At 48.2% G+C, this 20,310-nt stretch overlaps 1 protein-coding gene across 1 annotated transcript in view; it reads right to left on the bottom strand.

Moving 5' to 3' along the window:
• The window catches only part of FBXO32 (F-box protein 32), a 46,415-nt gene that overhangs the window by 6,267 nt on the left and 19,838 nt on the right, over positions 1–20,310 (bottom strand). The window contains exons 5-8 of the mRNA XM_055125749.1: positions 11,734–11,827; positions 10,839–11,023; positions 2,823–3,005; positions 253–396 (exon numbers count right to left, since the gene is read on the bottom strand). Of these exons, the coding sequence (XP_054981724.1) occupies positions 253–396; positions 2,823–3,005; positions 10,839–11,023; positions 11,734–11,827 (606 nt within the window). The remainder of the gene's footprint in view (positions 1–252; positions 397–2,822; positions 3,006–10,838; positions 11,024–11,733; positions 11,828–20,310) is intronic.

Raw genomic sequence — 20,310 nt, 5'->3', positions numbered from 1 at the left:
AGGAGAGAGAGAGAGGGAGAGGGAGAGAGAGAGGGGAAGGTGTGAAGGCTGCAGAGAGAGAGAGAGGGAGAGAGAGGACGTGGGCAGAGGAGGGGAGGGTGGAAGGTCTTTCTCACTAGTTTCTCCCACTAGAGTGTCAATCAACTTTGCCTTCACCTTCAGCAGGAGGTGCAAGAGTGAGAAGCCAGAACCGGAATTGGGCCCAGCCAGCTGGTTCAGTGCAACTGATCTCCAGGGCTCTGGGATTCCTACCTTCCAGGAAAGAATGTGACAGTGTTTGCAAAGCTGCAGCGTGTCTCCATACTGCTCCTTCCGTGGGTAACACCGCACCAGTTTAAAATACATCTTCTTCCAATCCAGCTGTCCTTTGTCTGACAAAATTAATCGCTTGCGGATCTAAAGAGCGAACACATGGTTGTTCATCAAGAAGATGGTTTGGGCTTCCCTGGTTCTGAAGAATTCTGCTTCTAAGCACCTTTCCCCCTTTTCACGTATTCTCTGGCGGTGCCTGGGGAGGGGGAGCCCTGACGGACAGAAGTCCCTCCTAAGCGCTGCCCCCTTGGGACACTGACACCTGCTGCATTTTGTGTTTCTTACTTCACAAAACAAATCCTATTTTCTTTCAGTAAATACAATAAAATTAAAAACCTTAAATTATTAATAAGTAAATTAACTTTTAACTATGTGTTTTATTTTTCTATTTACAAAAGTAATTTTAGAACCTATTGTACCTATTTGATAGTCTGTCAGACGTGATATCAAGACGTGAGCCACTGGTGGTACACGCCACCAATGGGACAAGCTACTGTGAGGCACTGGTGGTACACGCCATCCCAAAGGCATGTTCTACTGTGAGCCACTGGTGGCACATGCCCTCCAATGGGGCATCCTAGTGTGAGTGTAGATGGTATGCACAACGCACTGCGATCTCCAAGTGTGAGCCAGTGGTGGTTTGGATGTTCCTTATAGCAGTGCTCTTCAATCTTTTTACACCGGCGGGCTGTCTGGCATCCTAATCTAGGAATGGCAGTTCTAAACCGGTGGTTTTCAACCTTGCACCATGGGCCCGTCCGTGGGCTGTTGGCTGAAGAATAATGCTTTAAAGATCGGATGAGCTCAAGAAGCCACTTTAACCTTTCCTCTGTTGTAGACTTTGGGGATTACTTTTAGGGAAACACGGCAGTTTGCCTAGCATGGGGAGTCTATTTTCTTTCTAAATTCTAGTGTCTTCCTGAACAGGACTTGTTGAACTCAGGCATCTGTATAAAACGGTTGTGGGGAAAGTCTGGGGGTGAGGAGGGGAAAGAGGGGGGGAACTGGGGACAAAAGACCCAGGTTCAAATTCAATGTCAGTGTCCAGCACTTAGGGGGCTAATGTGCTCATTGGCGTATGTCAAGGTCTTGAGCGTTTTCATCTGCTGATTTTTCACAGGGGCCAGCCACAGTGGTGCCGGGGTATGCTGGGTGTTACTCCCAGGTGTACGAGGTCCTGGGGTGTTCAGGGACCAGCAGGACCATTCTGGTAGTGCACATGGCACATGCCCTACCACTGGTGCTACCTCCCCAGTCCCTGTGTCTGTCTAGTGTGGGCACACCATCTAGTCATCCCGGTGTCTTAGAATGAAATAAAACATTCTTGCCATAAAAACACTTTAGTTAAAAAAATATCAGAGGACCCGCTCGGGATGGGAGAGGAGTGCTCAAAGCAGAGTATAGACCGAACACAATGGCCACCCAATAACTCCATTGCTTACCACAACACCCAAAGGAGAGAGAGAACAAAAGGGAATGCCCTGCCACAGAGGCGGGATGGGGGGGATTGGTTGGAGGGGTGGGAGGGATGATGGGGTCATCAGTGGAGAATGGGCACTGGTGGAGGGTTGGGTACTCAAGCTGTGTATGACTGAAACAGAAGCACGAGAATATGTAAATCTGTATCTGTACCCTCATGGTTATTCATGAATAAAAAAATAGTGATAAAAAATATATCAGAGTGAAAATACTGGTGGCTTCGAGTGACTTTGAGGGATGGGGAAGCAAATGTGAGTAGGTTTATATTCTTATAAACGTTTTGGTTCTGACAGACAGACAGTACAGGGGATAAGGTGGTTGCTTTCTAGGCAGTCAACTCCAGTTCCATCCCTGGACCAAACAGCCCCTTAAACACTCCCACAGCACAGAGCTAAAAGTTAGCCCTGAACCTTGCAGATGTGGCCCCAGCATACTGTGCCACTATATTCCAGCACAATAAAAATGTCTTTCTCTTTTATGCGTGTGTGTGTGTGTGTGTGTGTGTGTGTGTGTGTGTGTACATGCGCTCGTTCAGTTTTTGGGCCATACCTGGTGGTGCTCACGGTTTACTCCTGGTTCTGAGCTCAGGAATCACTCCTGGTGGGGCTAGGGGGACCACACATAGTGCTAAAGATCCAACGGGCTGGAGCATGCAAATCAAGCATCCCTGAACTATCTCTTCAGCCTGGTTCTTATCAAAACCACCACCAGGCCTGAGAGATAGTACAGGAATCAAGGCACTTGCCTTGCATCCTGCAGACCTCAGTTTCAGTCCCCAGCACCACACATGGTCCCTCGGAGCCGTGCCAGGGGTCTCTTCTGAGCACAGAGCCAGGAGTAGTCCCTGAGCACTGTACAGTGTGATCCCTGCCAAATACGCCCCAAAGGGGGGGAAAAGAAAACCTGTCAAAATACTCTGCTCCCTCCAGTGTGGCTTCCCTTTAGCCCCGGGAAGCCTGGGGTGGGCACCCCCACCTGAGGCAGGAGGGATACTAAGGTGGGGGAGCCCATTTCGGGGCATCGCCACCGACCTGCCGCTCGGAGAAGTGATACTGGCAGAGTTTCTTCCACAGCAGCCGGTCCTCACTGAGCACGTGCAGGTCCGGTGCCGCCTGGCCCAGGCTGACCAGGTCGCGCCCGTCACTCAGCCTCTGCATGATGTTCAGTTGTAAGCACCAGGGCAGGTCGGTGAAGGTGAGGCCTTTGAAGGCAGGCTGTGGGCAGAGGTCAGCGGGACAGGAAGTCACTCAGAGACAACCGAGAGACCCTCCCAGGAGGCACTTTCCTCATCTCACCCCCTCCCCCACCCCGTCCAAGCTGCGTGACTGGCCAGAGGTAAAAAGCAGCAGCTTCCCGAGAAACCAGACCCAGGCGGACAGCAACAGAGCTCCGCCACGAGGGGCTTTTACTGGCACAAAGGTATCAGGTTTTCCAAAATGCCACAGCACTTTGGACTTCATCATCATCATCATCATCATCATCATCATCATCATCATCATCATCATCATCATCATCATCATCATCATTATTATTATTTTGTGTGATACTCCAGGACTCTGGGGTCACTGCCGGCAGGGATCAAACCAGGAACTCTCTTGTGCAAAGCATGTGCTCCAGCCCTCTGAGCTATCTCCCCGGCTCAGAGCTTTCTACCTGCAAAGAATCTCCCGGTTGCACATGTTTTAGCCTGAGCTTCAGTTTTACTCAACATCAGTACTTGTTCCCTTCCCGATGGGCTCTTATCAGGCCCGGTCCACAGCAGCAACCTCTGCTGCCTGCTTCTCCGATCTCACTGGCTCCACCACGCATTGATCCCTTTCACCCGTACCCCAAAACAGCCTATGTCCCCTGCCTCCACCCTTCATCCTCCACCCTGACCCCACCAGGCCTCTCTGCTTGTCAAGAGCAGGGCTTCCGAAAGCCTCCCCAGCTGAAAGCTCTTCTCATTCAATAAACATAATATGCATGAGGGTCGCCAGAAGCGTGTAGAGTGTTTGCCTTTCATGCAGCCGACCTGAGTTCGATTCCTCTGCCCCTCTCAGAGAGCCCGGCAAGCTACTGAGAGTATCCTGCCCGCATGGCAGAGCCTGGCAAGCTACCCATGGTGTACTTGATATGCCAAAACAGTAACCATGACAGTCCTCATTCCCCTGGCCCTGAAAGAGCCCTCAATATGCCATCGGGCTACACTAGCATGCGACAGGGATGAATGGAGACATTACTGGTGCCCGCTAGAACAAATTGATGAACAACGGGATGACAGTGATACAGTGATACAGTGATTGTTTAAATGTTGGTCAGCTCAGGCCTGAGCCTTCAAGGTAAGTCTGAATTTCACATCCCTGGCAGACTCAACCCAGCACAAATGCCCTCTCGGAGTGCCTACTATGGGCTCAGTAGGCTGACTAGACTCCCAGAAACTTACGCAGACATGGAACATGCTAGGGGTATCTGCACACAGTGACCCCCAATGTCTTAGCAATGATCTGTTGCCCTTTGCGTAGGACATCAGCACAGTTTGTCTCACCCTGCTTCTCCTTCCCACGGATGAGCTCTCAAGTTAGGGTCCCCTGACCCTGCACCTGCACCTCCCTGCAGGAGAGCTCAGAGGCACAGAGTCCATGTGAGATGCTGAGTTCAATCCAGCCACGCTTCAGTGTAACCCCAGTGGTCCTGTTGTTTGGGGTTCTGAGGGCCACTGGGAAGGTGTGTGTGAGCACAACTAAAGAGTCTGAGCACCATAACCGAGGGGGTAGCTCCCAGGAAGCCCTGCCACCAAAAAGTGGGCAAGCACCACAGGGAAGGATCAGGTCCTGGTGGGCATGCATGCCAGTGCTGCCAGCTCAATCTGTGCACATGTGCAGGCGCGCACACACACACACACACACACACACACACACACACACACAGAGCGCCCAGTCTGTGCACATGTGCAGGCACACACACACACACAGAGCACCCAGTCTGTGCACATGTGCAGGCACACACACATACACACACACATACACACACAGCAATCTGTGCACATGTGTAGGCACCACACACACAGCCCAATCTGTACACAAGTGTAGGTATACACACATATACACACACAGTCTGGTCTGTTCACATGTGTAGGTATACACACATACACATTCACAGCCTAGTCTGTACACATGTGTAGGTGTGCATGCATGCATGCATGCGTGCACGCACACACATACACACACACACACATACATACGCACACTCCACTCTATGTGATCTCTGGCCATGGCCACAATAATAGCAAAAGGAAAGGGGGAGAGGAATACATTAAAAAAAATTTTTTTAAAGGAATCTTAAAACAGTCCTCCAGGATGAAGGACTTCCATAGCCCAGGGACAAAATCTTGGGCACAGACACTGAGTTCTGGCCTCATATATAGATCTATATAGATCTATATATATATATATATGTATATATATATATATATATATATATTTGAACTCTATATCACAAAGCTGATCACAGGATTCCAATGGGGAGGGAATTCTCAGTCCCAGCAAGGCCCTCCTGTGTCCCCACAAAACAAGCAGGAGAGGGTGGTGGTGGGGGCTGGGGAGGTGGGCCCTGGAGGAGGATGGGGCAGAGGAGAAAACCAAGGGGCACTTAAGCACCCAGGTGATCTGGGTACATCTGGGTCTCAGTGTCCCTGCAGGGCGCATGTCTTGGTTTAGAAGCCTCTGGGAGCCCGGCCAGCTCCAGGCAGCCTGGACTTGGAGCGACTTCAACCTCACTAACTCACCAGAAGCGTCTCGGGCCTGACAGCTTACACAGCTCAGGCTGCTGGCCCGAGCTCTCTGTGGCTTGCAGAACACAGGCCGCCGCCGCCGGGCTGCAGAAGGCCCTTAGACCTGTTTGTTGTTTATCATCTGCTGCGGATTGTAGAGGCCAATAAAACTGCCATATTTTTTTTTTCTTTTTGTTTCCAGCACTTCAAAGCATTGACTTTTTTGGTTAAAACTCCCAGGCCAATTATTATATGAACCCCTATTAAAGTCCGCTTGGCAGACAGCTCTCTCAAGTTTTCACATCTGAGCTTTTCCAAAATCCTTGCCCAGACCCCATGCCGAGTCCCGACTCCTGATAAATGGGTGACTGCTTGCATATCTTCTTCTTTTTGCATATAAATGTATAAAGAAACATACTCTCCCTTCTCCATCAAGTATTTGGCTGAAATCCTTTTTGGTTCACCATACCCTGAAAGCTTCAAAACACTAACCTGTCCTCAGCCCACTGCAACTCGCTGTGACCATGTCAAAGAGAACGGGCTTTGTCTCCCAGAGTCTCTTAGCTGACCCATCTTGAGAAGCAGCTATTAGAGTCGATAATACTACAAGCCGATTCTCTCTGTTTTCTTCATTCTTTATTGTATAAATTATTTTTGCCAATAAAAATTAGCTTCACTGGGGCCAGAGAGATAGTACAGTAGGTAGCTTGCCTTGCATGTAGCTGATCTGGGTTTGATCTCTGGCATTGCACCACATATGGTCTCCTGAACACAGCCAGGACTGATCCTTGAGGGCAGAGCCAGAAGTAAGCCCTGAGCACAGGTTGGGAGTGACCCCCATCCTGCCCAGTCCCACTCAAAACTAGCTCCATCAAATTGAACATGAAAACTTGAAGGAAAGCAGGATTATGTATTGAGGAGACATGGAGAGAACTTTGGCCAACAGAAAGCAGTTATTGAAATGTCACCAACATTTTCATATAATAACTTCTTTCTCTTTGGTCTAAACTTAATACAGCCTAGAGATAAATATTTAAGTTTTCTCTCTCTGTCTCCGTCTCTGCCTCTGCCCCCCCCCTCTCTCTCTCAGGTCCCAGGAAGGTTGGGAAGATCATCCCCAAAGGAGAAAGTACAAGAATGAAAGCGCAGCCTCAGCAGATGGGTTTTCATTCAATCCCTGAGATTCAGTCTTGGCCACAAGGCTCCAGATAATTACTGTTTTTTCACATATATGCTGGTGATGCAGTGAACACTGAACTACTATGGATGCAAAGAGTTAAGATCAGAAAAATCAAGCAAAATGAAACAGAAACAAGGAAAAGATCCTCCATGATAATGAGACTGGAAGGCCAGTGTGGTGGGTGAATCTGAGCAAACGGGAAATGGAGCAACCTGTGACCTGGGAGGCGGAGAGACACCAGATCCGACAGTATTATCACAGGGACTGCATTTAACCGACTGTGCCACTTCCGTGGTGAAATAAGTAGATACCATTTTGGCACGCTTGCACAACTATAAACTTACAAAATATGAACAAAGCCCAGAAACAAAAACTTGAACTTTCTGAAGTCAATGGCATGCACAGAAATACATGCCACTGACTTTCCATCTTCCCTCCAATTGTTTGTTCAATGATCTAACTTCTTGCAGACCTTTTAAATCTGGTGAGATCTCAAGCAGGACAGATGGAACACGGACATCACATCACGCTTCCCTCTGCCAGCGGTGCTCCTGCTAGGCCGAGCCAGCAAGGCCCCTGCACCCTCTAAGCCTGGCCCAGCCCTGGGGTTTTCGACTCCCTGCTCCCACTGGCCCTCGATCTGTTGAAGCCTCTGACATCTCCCCTTTGGAGAGACTCTCTCAGGGGAGAATGTCAAGGCTCAGAAGAGAAAGTGGACCACGGTGCCTCTCCATTGTACACTGTCTTACATTCTTCTTTTTCTTCTTCTTCTTCTTCTTTTTCTGCTTTTGGGTCACCCCCAGTGAGGCTCAGGGGTTACTAATACCTGCACTCAGGAATTATTCCTGGCAATGCTTAGGGGACTGGATGGGATGCTGGGATCGAACCCAGGTTGACTGCGTGCAAGGCAAACGCCCCACCTGCTGTGCTATTATACTGGCCCCAATGTCTCACATTATTCTTGGCTCTCACGTCCACCTTTTCTCATTTATAAAATGGGGAAAGCATTTCTTAGAGTCTCTTTGTCTGGGTGGGGTCGATGGACTGATGCACAGAAGTACTTGGAGTCCAATTAGCCATGATAATGACTCCTGCCTCTAATTATTCACTAGATGAATTAATCCATGAAAAGGACTTAAAAGAGTCTCTGAGATGGAGTGAATTCCCTTAAGACAGCAGTTAATGCACTCACCAGGCACTATGCCAGCACCTTCTGTAAACCAACACAGTTAATTTCACACCAGAGCTTGGGTATAGACAACTCTGCTCCTATTTTCAAAAAGAGGAAAGGGAGACATGGAGACCTGGGTTTCTTTTGATTTTGGGTCACACCCTGTGATGCTCAGGACGTACTCTTTGCACCGTGCTCAGGGGTCACTGCTGGTGGTGCTCAAAGGACCGTATGAAGGCTGGAGATTGTGTCGGCTGTATGAAAGGCAAGCACTTTACCTACTGTGTGACCTCTCTAGTCTAAGGACTCTTGGAATATTGGGTCTTAAATTCTGCAATAAGTAGATTTCTCTCATCATCCAGAATGCAGAGCAACGCTCTGTAACTGCCTTCCTCCCAATACAGGCCCAGACTGGCAGTGGGAGGACAATTAGGAGATAGATTCAGACTGTAATGACTGCCCTGGCAAAGGGAGATGTCAGAGGCTTCAACAGAACGATGGCCAGCGGGAGCGGGAGTGAGTCGAAAAGCCCTAGGGCTGGGCCAGGCTTAGAGGGTGCGGGGCCTTGCTGGCTCAGCCTAGCACGAGCACCACTGGCAGAGTGAAGCGTGATGTGATGTCCGTGTTCCATCTGTCCTGCCTGGGATATCACCAGATTCAAAAGGTCTGCAAAGAAGTTAGATCATTACACAAATAATTGGAGGAAGATGGATTGAAGAACAGCTTGGAAACCACAGATGTTAAGAAAATGTTACCATTTTAGGAAGGAGGACTTAAGAATTCTGATCTCCACCTTGGCTCTTACTGCTGTGTAACTTGGGGAAAGTTGCTAGCCCTCTCTGGTCCCTCTTGTAGCCTCCCTTTATGAAGGGTATCATCAACTCTAACAGCTGCTTCCAAGATGGGTCGACTCAGGGGCGCTGGGTGACAAAGCCCATGGAAGCGCCAGGTACAAGGGTGGACGTAGCCAATGGACGCTCCTGTGGGGAGGTGAGAGGGAGGATAGGCAAGTTCTGGAAACAGCAGTTTCCAAATCAGCGTCTCAAAGCTGCTGGCGGGGGGGATGCCTTGAGTCAGATGGAACTTTCTCACGTAGGTCCCTGGTGGAGAAATTGTTCTTGGGCTCAGTATATCCAGAAGCCGAAAGTGCAACTGCTGTGTCATATGGACACTCGACTCTTGCTTTTCTGAGAAATCTCCCCACGGTTTTCTAGAGAGGCTAAATCAGATGATTTTCCCAATGAAGGCTATAGAAAATGCCAGAAATTAGAGAGAAAGGGAAGTGGGTTTTCTGGGTCAGACAAGCTGAGAATTCAGGTCTCAAATCTACATGATCAAATTAGGCCCACATCTGAAAGATGGGAATGGGGTTAATTATTAGAATTAATTTGGTACCACTTAAACTCTCTTAAAATCAAATAAATAAGAGCTTTTAAGAGATGATGTGGGTGTGTGCTCTGTTTTGTATAGTTTGTGCATGCATATATACACATATGCATGTGTGTGTGTGTGTGTGTGTGTGTGTGTGTGTATGTGTGTGTGTTATGATCTAATTGATTCTAAGGAAACCCAATCACTCGGAGGATAATACCCTGAGTTTGTCTGAGAAGCAAAGAAAAGTGATTAACAGCAAAGCCAAGGACACCTCTGTTTGGGAACTTCACATCATAAAATTATTCTTTAAAAGAGGTCAAAGAGGTATTTTCATGGTACTTTCTCGAGACATGGGGCTGAGACACATGTTATCAGCGTGGAGCCCGGAACCACTCACAACAGCCGTGGCCAGTGATTAGATAAGCGCCAGAGTGCTACGTGAGCCGCCTAAGTGCGCCTGTCCATTAGTGAGCCCCAGAGATTACACCAGTGCCTCTCCCCTGCGCCCTGGGTCCTCCGGCTTCCCATGAAGAGGGCCAGAGCTGAGGGCCAAGTCACATTTTAAAGTTAAAATACAGGGTTTTGTTTTTTCCTTTGAATGAGAGTTGTTCTTCCCTACCTGCATGCTCATGGTCTCTCGAGTCCAAGGCCTTGACTCTTGGCCTCTGGAAACAGACTCTCAGAAGGCTGGGACCCAGGCTTCAGGCCCTGCTCTAATGCAGTCAAGGAGGCATCTGCCCTACAGCTAAAAACAGCACATTCTTGAAGGGGAAATGGGGCAGAGAAGAGACATCTTGTAATCCCTCTAGATATCTGAGGGAACTGCTCTACAGAAATGAGCCTACCATGGTGAGGATTTGGGGGGCAGGGAGGGTGGAGGAGGGGAGACACTTTGGTGGAGGGCGTGATGCTGGAATACTGTATACTCGAAAGCCTATCATCAACAGTATTACAAATAATGGTACACATATATAAGTGTGTATATATATATATGTATATACACGTACACATATATGTATGTATGTGTGTGTGTATATATATATCACTGTCACTGTCATCCCGTTGCTCATCAATTTGCCCGAGCGGGCACCAGTAATGTCTCCATTGTGAGACTTGTTGTTACTGTTTTTGGCATACTAAATACGCCATGAGTAGCTTGCCAGACTCTGCCGTGAGGGTGAGATACTCTCAGTAGCTTGCCGGGCTCTCTGAGAGGGATGAAGGAATTGAACCCGGGTCGGCCACGTGCAAGGCAAACGCCCTACTTGCTGTGCAATTATATATATATGTATGTATTTTACTAGCATAGCCAACATCTCACCCAAAGCCACGTCCCGAGTTTCCCACAATGCTTTGCTGAGCTGCCATCTTTCACGTGCATCCTAAATTGCCAAGTTCCTCCCACCTCCCACCTTTCCTGGGAAGTCGCCCAGCCCACTCTCAGAAAGCATCCGATGACAGCCATCGAGAGTCATCCCAAACCAGGGGGGTGCACCCCAGTCTTGGCAAGAGGGCCCCACCGCCAGGACAGCAGCCTCTCTGGTGTGGAGGGAGCCAGGGGTCCCCCTTACCCTGGTGATCTGGATGTTGTTGAGCTGCTGCTGCCAGTGCAGAATCGTCTCCATTCGATACACCCACATGTTGATGTTCCCCACCAGCACGGACTTGCCGACTCTCTGCACGAGCGTGCACAGGGACGTGTACAGCGTCTGGAGGAGTTCCCTGATGAGTCTGATGTTCTGCTGGTCTTCGAGGACTTGCGGGGGGGAAGGAGGAAGGGGGAAGACAGTGAGGACCCCAGAACACCTCTCTTCTCCTTTAAGCTCTGGTCTTTTGGGGACCACCTTTGGGGATAGGATTTTCTTTCTCGCTGGTGTTTACTCCCCACTTGGCCATTCTTGCTCTCAAGGGACCTGGGGGAGGCTCCACTCCATTAGGCCCTTCTTTGTTCTCTTTCACCTAATTCTCAACAAAGACTCTTTCTCTTGCTCACCGTTCAGCCTGCACCAAGGGCTCACAGGAAAGAACCTACATTCAGAACGTGGGGCTCCTGGGGACCAGGAGCTGGGATCTGAATTCTATCTGGTTAATCCTTTGCTCACTCTCAGAGCCTCACATTGACCCGTCTATTGCATCAGCGACCCTCTGTTCTAGCTCCATTAGTCTATGACTCGATTATTCCTCAAGACAGTTCCATTTTCTAGAAACCTGGGACAGAGGCAGGCCTGGCAGACAAGGCTGGGGCCTGAGTCTCCATGTAGCATCCTGGAGGGTGGCAGTAGGGCAAATGGATGATCCCAGTCAAAGGTGGGGAGGCTGATGGCCTCACCCTCCATTCTGACCCTGGGGTCCTCCTTCCTGCCAGGCAACCCCATCTACTCCTGTTCCCTTAAAACTAACAACGTGTCTGTGTTCCTGGCCATCCCGGGGCCTCCAGAAAAGTGGAGAGAGTAGGAGAGAACTCACCTTTCAGTACCACTTTTTCCAAAATGTTCATGAAGTTCTTTTGGGCGATGCCACTCAGGGACGTGAGCTGTGACTTGGCTATCAGTTCCAACAGCTGTGGACAAAAATAGAAGTTGCCAGGCGTAGGCTACAGAGATTATTTTCCTCTTCTAATCTTTACTTTTGAGTCACATGAGACAGAGATACAGACTGACAGGGGGAGAGAAATGGCTGGCAGGACCACCAGGCAAGAGAAAGGAGGTGTGACCCGAGCAAGACAAAGAGGGCCTCATCCCAAGCCAAAAAGCAGGTCTGAATACAGAATTCCTTCCTGCCCTCCCTCCACCCCACCCCTGGACCCCCTGGGATAGAAAAGGGTTTGGCTCCTGCTCAGGTGAATTCATTTTCCTTGCCCTACTTTAGCAGACGAAGCGGGCACGCTTGGAACAAAACCTCCTCTGCCTGCAAAGGTGTGAGTTCCCAGCGGGCAAGCTCCTCCGAGGGGCAATGCCCTCCCTGCCAGGCACCTGAAAGCTCATGGTCAGCAAGGACGGACACTTTCTGAGGGAGAGGCAAGTCCCAGACAGCCACCTGCTGCTTAGGCGGCACTCAAGAAAAATGTTGACAAAGTAGGATCTTCTGAGGCACTTGAGAGAGAGAGAGAGAGAGAGAGAGAGAGAGAGAGAGAGAGAGAGAGAGAGAGAGAGAGAGAGAGAGAGAGAGAGAAGAGACTCAAGGATGCGCAGCCCAGATACATATTTCTGTGTAGAGGCCAAGATTCATCTGGGTTCCAGCCTTAATTTGAAAACTTATTACCTCTGGGATGAGGGGAAAGTTCTAAAGATTCTTGTCCCCCACCCCAGTTTCTTCATCTGTATGTTCTAAGGGGCACCAAGATCCTTAAAAGAGGAAATGTGCAGAAAGCCCTTAGGTGTAAAAGGAGGGAGGGAAGGACGGAGGGAAGGACGGAGGGAGGGTGTGTGTGTGTGTGTGTGTGTGTGAGAGAGAGAGAGAGAGAGAGAGAGAGAGAGAGAGAGAGAGCCCGCCATACAGGCAGGTTGGTGGGGAGGGGGGATGGAAACTTCGGACATTGGTGGTGGGAAATGTGCACTGGTGGAGGGATAGATGTTGGAATATTGTATGACTGAAATCTGGCCATGAATAGCTTTACAACTGTGTATCTTATGGTAATTCAATTAAAAAAATAGAGCTTAAAAAAAAAGGCCCTAGGTGAATGTGGCACACCTCAGGTGGAAAACAGAGTGGGTGTGTGGGTTGAAGAAATATGCCCCATTCCGACCAGCCCCCATGCTGGCCAGAAACAAAAGCTAATAGTTTAAGTTGGGCGCATCTTTAGCCCAGTCTTTGTTCAATAGCCAAATTCTTAACAAATGTGGTAAGATTAAAAGAGGCCAGAGATTCTATAGTTGAATATGAAAACTTTTATTATTTTTTTGGGAGAGGGAGGGGTTTGGGTCATATCTGGTGGTGCTCAGGGCTTACTCCTGGCTCTGTGCTTAGGGGTCACTTTGAGTAGTGCTTGGGGGACCGTATGTGGTGCTGAAACAGGGCTGGCTGTGGTCAAGTCAGGGGCCTTAGCCCCACGTTACCTCTCCGGCCCCAAAATGTGAAATTTCCAATAGGAAGTGGGTTTTAGAGAGCTCACAGAGCCAATCCACTTAATAGATGAACAAGCTGAGGCAGAGGAGACTCAGTCCATAAGAAGCCTGAGCACTCATCAGATGCTGTCTCAGAATCAGCCAATAAACAGGGCCCATGGAAAAACAGCAATCTCAATGGAACACAGTAGCTCCCAAGGTAGAACCACATCATCTTGGAGCAGAAAGGTGGATCTAGAGAACACAGGCCCCAGCCCCATCCTTTATGCTAACATTTGAATCCCTTCCACATAAGTTTCCTGTCCTGCCTAGGCCCAGGCCAGAGTCACGAGAGTACAGCCATCACGGAGGGTGACACAGCACAGGTATCAAAGCTGAGAGAAGCGACAAAGTGACAATCTGAAGACTGGATCAAAGATCCCAGCAATCCAAAGAACCTCTGCTTCCAAGGCATCTGTTTATCTATTTAAACTATTTGTGTGTGTGTGTGTGTGTGTGTGTGTGTGTGTGAAGCAACACAGTTTTTATTGAACACAACTTACTTACAAATATGGGGGTGAGGGGTGAAGTGGAGGAAATGAATGGGGGTTCAAGAGAACATGCACTCGAAAGAACAAGTGAGCAAGCGACGGAGGCAGAAACAGCGAGTGAGACAGTGGGCTTGAGGAGCAAGCCCCGTTTATGACTGAAATGCAAGCACGAAAGTTTGTAAGTCTGTAACTGTACCTCACAGTGATTCACTAAAAAACCAAAAAACTAAAAAAACAAACCCCAAAAAACTAAAAAAAAAAAAACCCCAAAAACTAAAAACAACAAAAAATAAAAACCAACTCTGCTCCCCAGGGTGCCCTCGGAACCCATCAGACTCTGTCCAGACTTTTAATTTTCCGAATGAACACAATTTTGCTTCAAGTTCAAGCCAAACACAAGTAAAACCACCCTCAGACCTTTTCCAGTCAGGCAGAGGTGAGCCTCTCTGACAGGGCACAGCGGGGCCAGGAAAGGCAGGCTGGCGAAGGTCAGCGATGGGGGGCTCCTCACGCCTGCAGCACCCCAGCCCCGTGACCACACTGGACACCTTCAGGCTAGTTCAGCTCTGTCACCGGCAACACGTGACAAGCGAGGAGTGAAAAATGGCACGAAAGGACTAGCTGAACCTTTCATTTATCTCCCTGACCAACAACAGGGCTCAGAAGGCCAAGCCAAGAGGCTATTAATACCCGGAGCCTCACATGAGCCTCCTGAAGCCCGGTGAGAGAAAACACAAGCTGAGTCGCAGGCTGCAGTGGTGCTTGAAGGGCCGCCTGGCTGCACTGACTCATCAGCCCCCAGCCTAGGTTAAATGTGCCCCCCAGATGCTCCAAGGGCAGAAGGAAAAGCACTCAAGGTGACGACTAGGCACCTGAAGGAAAACAAGACCCGTGGTGGGATGGAGATGGAGCCTGACTAAGGATTTGGAGCAGCCAGCAGTAAACAGGTCTCACTGATACCAGATGACAGGTGACCCGCCCACAGCTCTATCTGATCTCAAGAGAAAGTCCCTCTTTTCACAGCCAGGCAGCTGTGGGTCAGGAGAAAGGACCCCGGGAGAGGAGACTGGGATCCTCCAGCCGGGTGACCTTTCCCACTGTCATCTGTTCAGCAGGTGGTTTCTGAGGCCCCACTCTGTCCTGGGGACAGGGCTGGGACGATGAAGACACACAATCCCCACAGGCTCACGGAGCTTACCGTGCACTTGCCATAAGTCCTTCCCCTCGCACAACTTCAGCCTTTCCATTTCTAAAGTGGAAATCAGACTTTCTACCTCACAGGTCTGTGAACATTAAATGAGGAAAATGTGGAACAAGCTACAGCTAGTATCCAACATTTTGAAAGGGCATTTTCCCCTTTCAAATCCTAATCATTAGTGAGATTTCAAGCTGATCTCCATGGCTAGCAATAATTTTCTGCTAAAGGGCTGAGTGGACAGGGCATTTGTCTTGCAGGCGTCCAATCCAAGTTCGATCCCCAGCACCTCATATGGCTCCTCAAACACTTCTAGGAGTTACCCCGGAGTGCAGAGCTAGGAGCAAGCCCTGGGCACAGTTGGGTGTGACACCCTGCTCCCTCTAAGCCCTGAAAAGAGTCAGAGAGTGTATAACTGAGGTTCTGTTAGCTGTATGTACCACCCTGTTAACAACTCCTTGTGGATTTTTTTGTAAAAAGAAAAAGGTTTTTTTTTGTATTACAATAAAACTTTATTTACAAAAATAGGAGGGGGCCCAAATGTGACCCAGGGCCACAGTTTGCCAACTGAAATATACACGTCATATGCCTCTATGTGTCACAGAGTTTGAGAATTGGGAGCTCCAGAGACAAACTGCCTGACTCAGTTGCCTCATCTTAGAAGTATCATGAAAATACCTATTTTGGAGTTGCTATGAAGATTAGGTACATTCATAAAGCACTCATAATTGTTGATACAAAGAATATACTCCATGATTAATTATAACAAATTTTTCTCTCATAACACAGAGAATATAGAGGTGAAATTACTGCCAGGGAGGGGGCAGTGAATCAGGAGGGCAAAGAATAACGGCTTTGAAGGCCTTGAGAATCCTTGTATTTCAATTTTATGTATTGTTAACCCAAATGACAGTTCTTTCAAAATTTAATATTCCGTTGTCATTTTAATTTTGTTTGGAATACATTTAATAGCCTGCTGCTCTAAGTTAATGTGATGTTTGTACACTTCATGACTTACATAGTTGCTGGTCTCAAACCTTTTGGTTTGCTTGCTTTTGTTTTTGGGTCACAACTGGCCATGTTCGGAGGCTACTCCTGGCTCCGAACTCAGCGATCACTCCCAGTGGTGCTGGAGGACCATATGTGGTTCTGGGGATCGAACCCAGGTAGGCTGCATGCAAGCCAAGTGTTTTAACCCCTGTACTATCTTTCTGTTCTATACTACCTGGCTTTCTCATGAAGTCTTAACTTGCTATTTGCTACATGTCAAGAACTCTGTAAAATACATTTTACATGTGAGATCTTGTTTAATCTTCAAGCCAACCCAACAAAATGGGTTTGACAAGAGAGGAGATCATCGCTGGGAGGAGTTAAGTAACTCACCTATCTGCAGCGGTAGGTGAAGTCAGAGCTCGCCTGGAGGAATGTCTAACGCAGAAAATGTATTCATATAATAAGGACTTCAGTTTGGTAAGGGCCAGTCAAATTTGCATCTAAGGCAAACCTGACTCTGAAAGTAGTAAAACTCAGATGTACTGTTATGTTCTCAGAAAGAGCCTGGAAATTTGAGATCAGTATTATGATGGGATAGCTAGTCAGTGTTTAACATTAATAGGAAGACATACCACTCAGAAAGTGCCAGGAGCATACTTAGGATAAGACAACAGCTTTAGGAAAACCAGTGAAGCCCGGAGCACACATAACTCTACCAGCCAGAATCTGCAGGGAGCCACGTCTGGAACTAGTAACTAGGACAGAATTGATTAACTTTATCCCCGTGCTGGAAATGCTGTGTGATGAAGGGAATAGGATTGTCTCTAGCAATTTCTTCGGCAAGATATGTGAGCCAATTAAATTTTTTGCCCCTAGCCACAAGAGAAAAGAGGAGGGGGCGGGAAGCAGAGGGAAATGTCTCGTTTGGAAATGGCTGTTTGTTTTCTGCTGGGCAAATTTTAGCCCAGGTGCCAGTAATTTGTGGCTGTGTTTTGGGGGGCAGGGGGGAGGGCTCTATGCGCCTGCGGAATTCCACGCTATCATTACTGTGTGGGCAGTCTGGGGGCCTGGCTGGCTCTGCAGTGACTCGCTGTGCACTCCCAGGAAGGGTTCTGGATGATGGGAGGGGAGGAAGGGATGGTGGTCAACGCCTGCTGGAACCACATCCTGCCCATTGGCTGTGGCTCATGCTAGTTTTGGACACACTGGATAGAGAACTCTCTAGCTGCAAGCAATATCGCTGAGCAAATCTCGGAGCAGTAATTCGCCACTGTTTGAAATGGGATGTGGCAGATGAATGATGGAAGAGAGATCTCCCTCTTATCTCCCTTGAACTGCAGAAAAAAAAATTTTTTTTGCACGGAATAGAAATATTTTATTATTGTTAATGCAGTGAGCAGGTGCCCTTCAAAGTACTATATATAAAGTTACAATGTGTGTTTTAATGTATCACTGTATCACTGTCATCCTGTCGATAGAAGATTTGCTCTGAGTGGGCCCAGTAACATCTACATTCGTGTAGCCCTGAGATCTTAGCAGCCTCTCTTTACTCGTCCTTCCCAATGGTGTCACATTGGAAGCTCTTTTTTTTAATGTATTAATAATTTTCTCTTCATGTGCTGATGATTGTATTTTTCTTTTTCTTTTTTTATTGAATTACCATGAGACACAGTTACAAAGCTTTCATGTTTGAGCTTCAGTCATACAATGATCAAACACCCATCCCTCCACCAGTGCACATTTTCCATCACCAACGCACCTGCCCCCTGACTCTATGTCAGACAATTTCCCCATAATCTCTACTTTTGGGCATTTATGGCTTGCAATACGGATAAAAGTTGGTTTCTTACTGTCCCTTCCCTTCAGTTCACTGTACCTTCATGCTTTTAAAATTACAGCAGCGCATAGGGCTGAGAGATAGTAAGAATTAAACATACCTGAGATAGTTGGTTGTAAGGCACTCACCCTACCAGATGTACTATCACTTCAGCTCCAGGGTTTCTTTCTTTCTTTTTTTTTTTGGTTTTTGGGTCATACCGGGCAATGCACAGGGGTTACTCTTGGCTCTGCCCTCAGGAATTACTCCTGGCAGTGCTTGGGGAACCATATGGGGTGCTGGGACTTGAACTCAGGTGGGCTTCGTGCAAGACAAAGGCCCTACCTGCTGTGCTATTGCTCTAGCTCCACCAGAATTTCTTTCTTTTTTAGGGGGGGCCCACAACTGGCAATGCACAGGGGTTTTACCTAGCTTATGCACTCAGGAATTCCTCCTGGCGGTGCTCAGGGGACCATATGGGATGCTGGAAATTGAACCCGGGTTGGCCGCGTGCAAGGCAAATGCCCTACCCTCGGTGCTATCACTCCAGCTCCCCCCCACCAGAATTTGTTAAGTCCTTCAAATAACCTTCACTTGCAAGAAAAACAAAACTCAAACTCCTTATGTGACAAGGTCCTCCCTGTTCTGTTTTTTGCTCTTTTGCTTGCTGCCTTTTGCTCAGCCCTGCTCCACTCATTGCTCCTCTGGCCACAGGGACGATTGTGATGCCCTGAACAGGTTCATATCATTCCTACCATTCAGTCTTTCTACAGCTGTGCATGCTCGGCTCTGCCTCCTCCTCTCTCAGGTCCCAGTCCAGAGGCTGCCTTCTCAGAGCTCTGCCAAACTCCCCAAGCATGCAGTAGGAAACCTTCCAATCACCTTCCTTACCTTACTACAGATTCACCATTCTCCACTGTTCCATGTATACATACCTGAAATGGTCTTATTGATTTCTTTGACGGTCTAATTAGGACATAAACCTCTGTGCTCTACATGCCTCCCTCCTCCCCCCACCCCCAGCACAAAGTAGATCCTCAAGTTCCACTTTTAAGTGTGTGACAGTTAGAGGGGACCTAGGAAATAACTTACTCCAATACCTTCATGCTGTGGGCTGGAGCAAGAGCACAGCAGTAGGGCATTTGCCTTTCAAGCGTCCGACCCATGTTCGATTCCTTTGCCCCTCTTGGAGAGCCCGGCAAGCTACTGAGAATATCCTGCCCGCACGGCAGAGCCTGGCAAGCTACCCGTGGCATATTGGATATGCCAAAAACAGTAACAATAAGTCTCACAATGAGAGACGTTACTGGTGTCCGCTCGAACAAATCGATGAGCAACGGGATGATAGTGACCCTCATGCTGTAGATAAAGACAATCACGATGGTCAAATGACATAGTGCAAAGGTCAGTGGTAGGTCCTCTGATGGGATTCAGAATATGCTTATGAACTGGTACAACAAGTCTTGTGAGCTGGTACAGTAAGTCTTCATTTAGCTTGGGTGGTAGCTCTTGAAAAAAACTTTAAGTGAATCAATGAAAAAGGAAAGCGGCCCTGGGAGCTCATCATTCTGTTCAATGATGACATGGGTTTCTTTTCCCCCACCATATTGCCACAGAAATGACTGAACAAGAGGGTATTATGAGAGAAACTGCTCTTTTCACATGGGGTCTGGTTCTAGCTGATGTCCCAGGAATAAATTACACATGGTGCAAACACTTTCCAGGAGGACAAGCAACTGAGACAAAAACGAGATGACTGGGGCTTCAGAAACATCAATAAGCGGCAGCAGCTACTTTCTGCTAACTTGAGACAAAACCACAGCAGAGCCAATCCTGTGTTTCGCCCGAGTAGGCTCCATCTTGCACCAAATACTGTTAACATACTTTCCCCCTAATCTCTCCCATCTCCTGTGGCAGTTGGGGGTCTAAGGCTTAAAGTACATCTGACTGAAAAGCATGGCACATGATTAGCAAAATTAGAAAAGAGGCTTCCAGAAGCTTCTAGGAGCCCCTGCCTTTTGTCACATGCTCAATACCCACGCTGGGATGCTCAGATGAAGATTATATTGTTTGCAATAAAGCCTTGGCAGTACTGTTGCCTGCTTCAACTGCCGTGTACTTCCAAGACCCTTATTTATTCAATGGATAACACAGATTAGAAACCTGGAAAATTTTCTCCTGACTTTGAGCTTGAACACTGACAGGTTGGAAGAGGAAAAATTTTAGCTACATTAATAATCCTCAAGCATGTCAAAGAGTGGGTAAATATTATCTGCGAGTGGAACATCTCTCTGACCAAGGGCGTTAAAATCCTAAGAAGGAGGGCCAAGTTTACACAAATTGATCGTGCTCCCCATGCAGAGACACTGGCCTCTCTGCCTCCCACCGGCTGGGATCTTTCGGAATTTATGACAGTGCTCTTTTTCCCTGCTGCTTCAGGCCAAG

This window comes from Sorex araneus, chromosome 2 (assembly GCF_027595985.1).
Source record: "Sorex araneus isolate mSorAra2 chromosome 2, mSorAra2.pri, whole genome shotgun sequence".
Classification (NCBI taxonomy): domain Eukaryota; kingdom Metazoa; phylum Chordata; class Mammalia; order Eulipotyphla; family Soricidae; genus Sorex; species Sorex araneus.
This window is presented reverse-complemented; position numbering and strand designations above follow the sequence as displayed.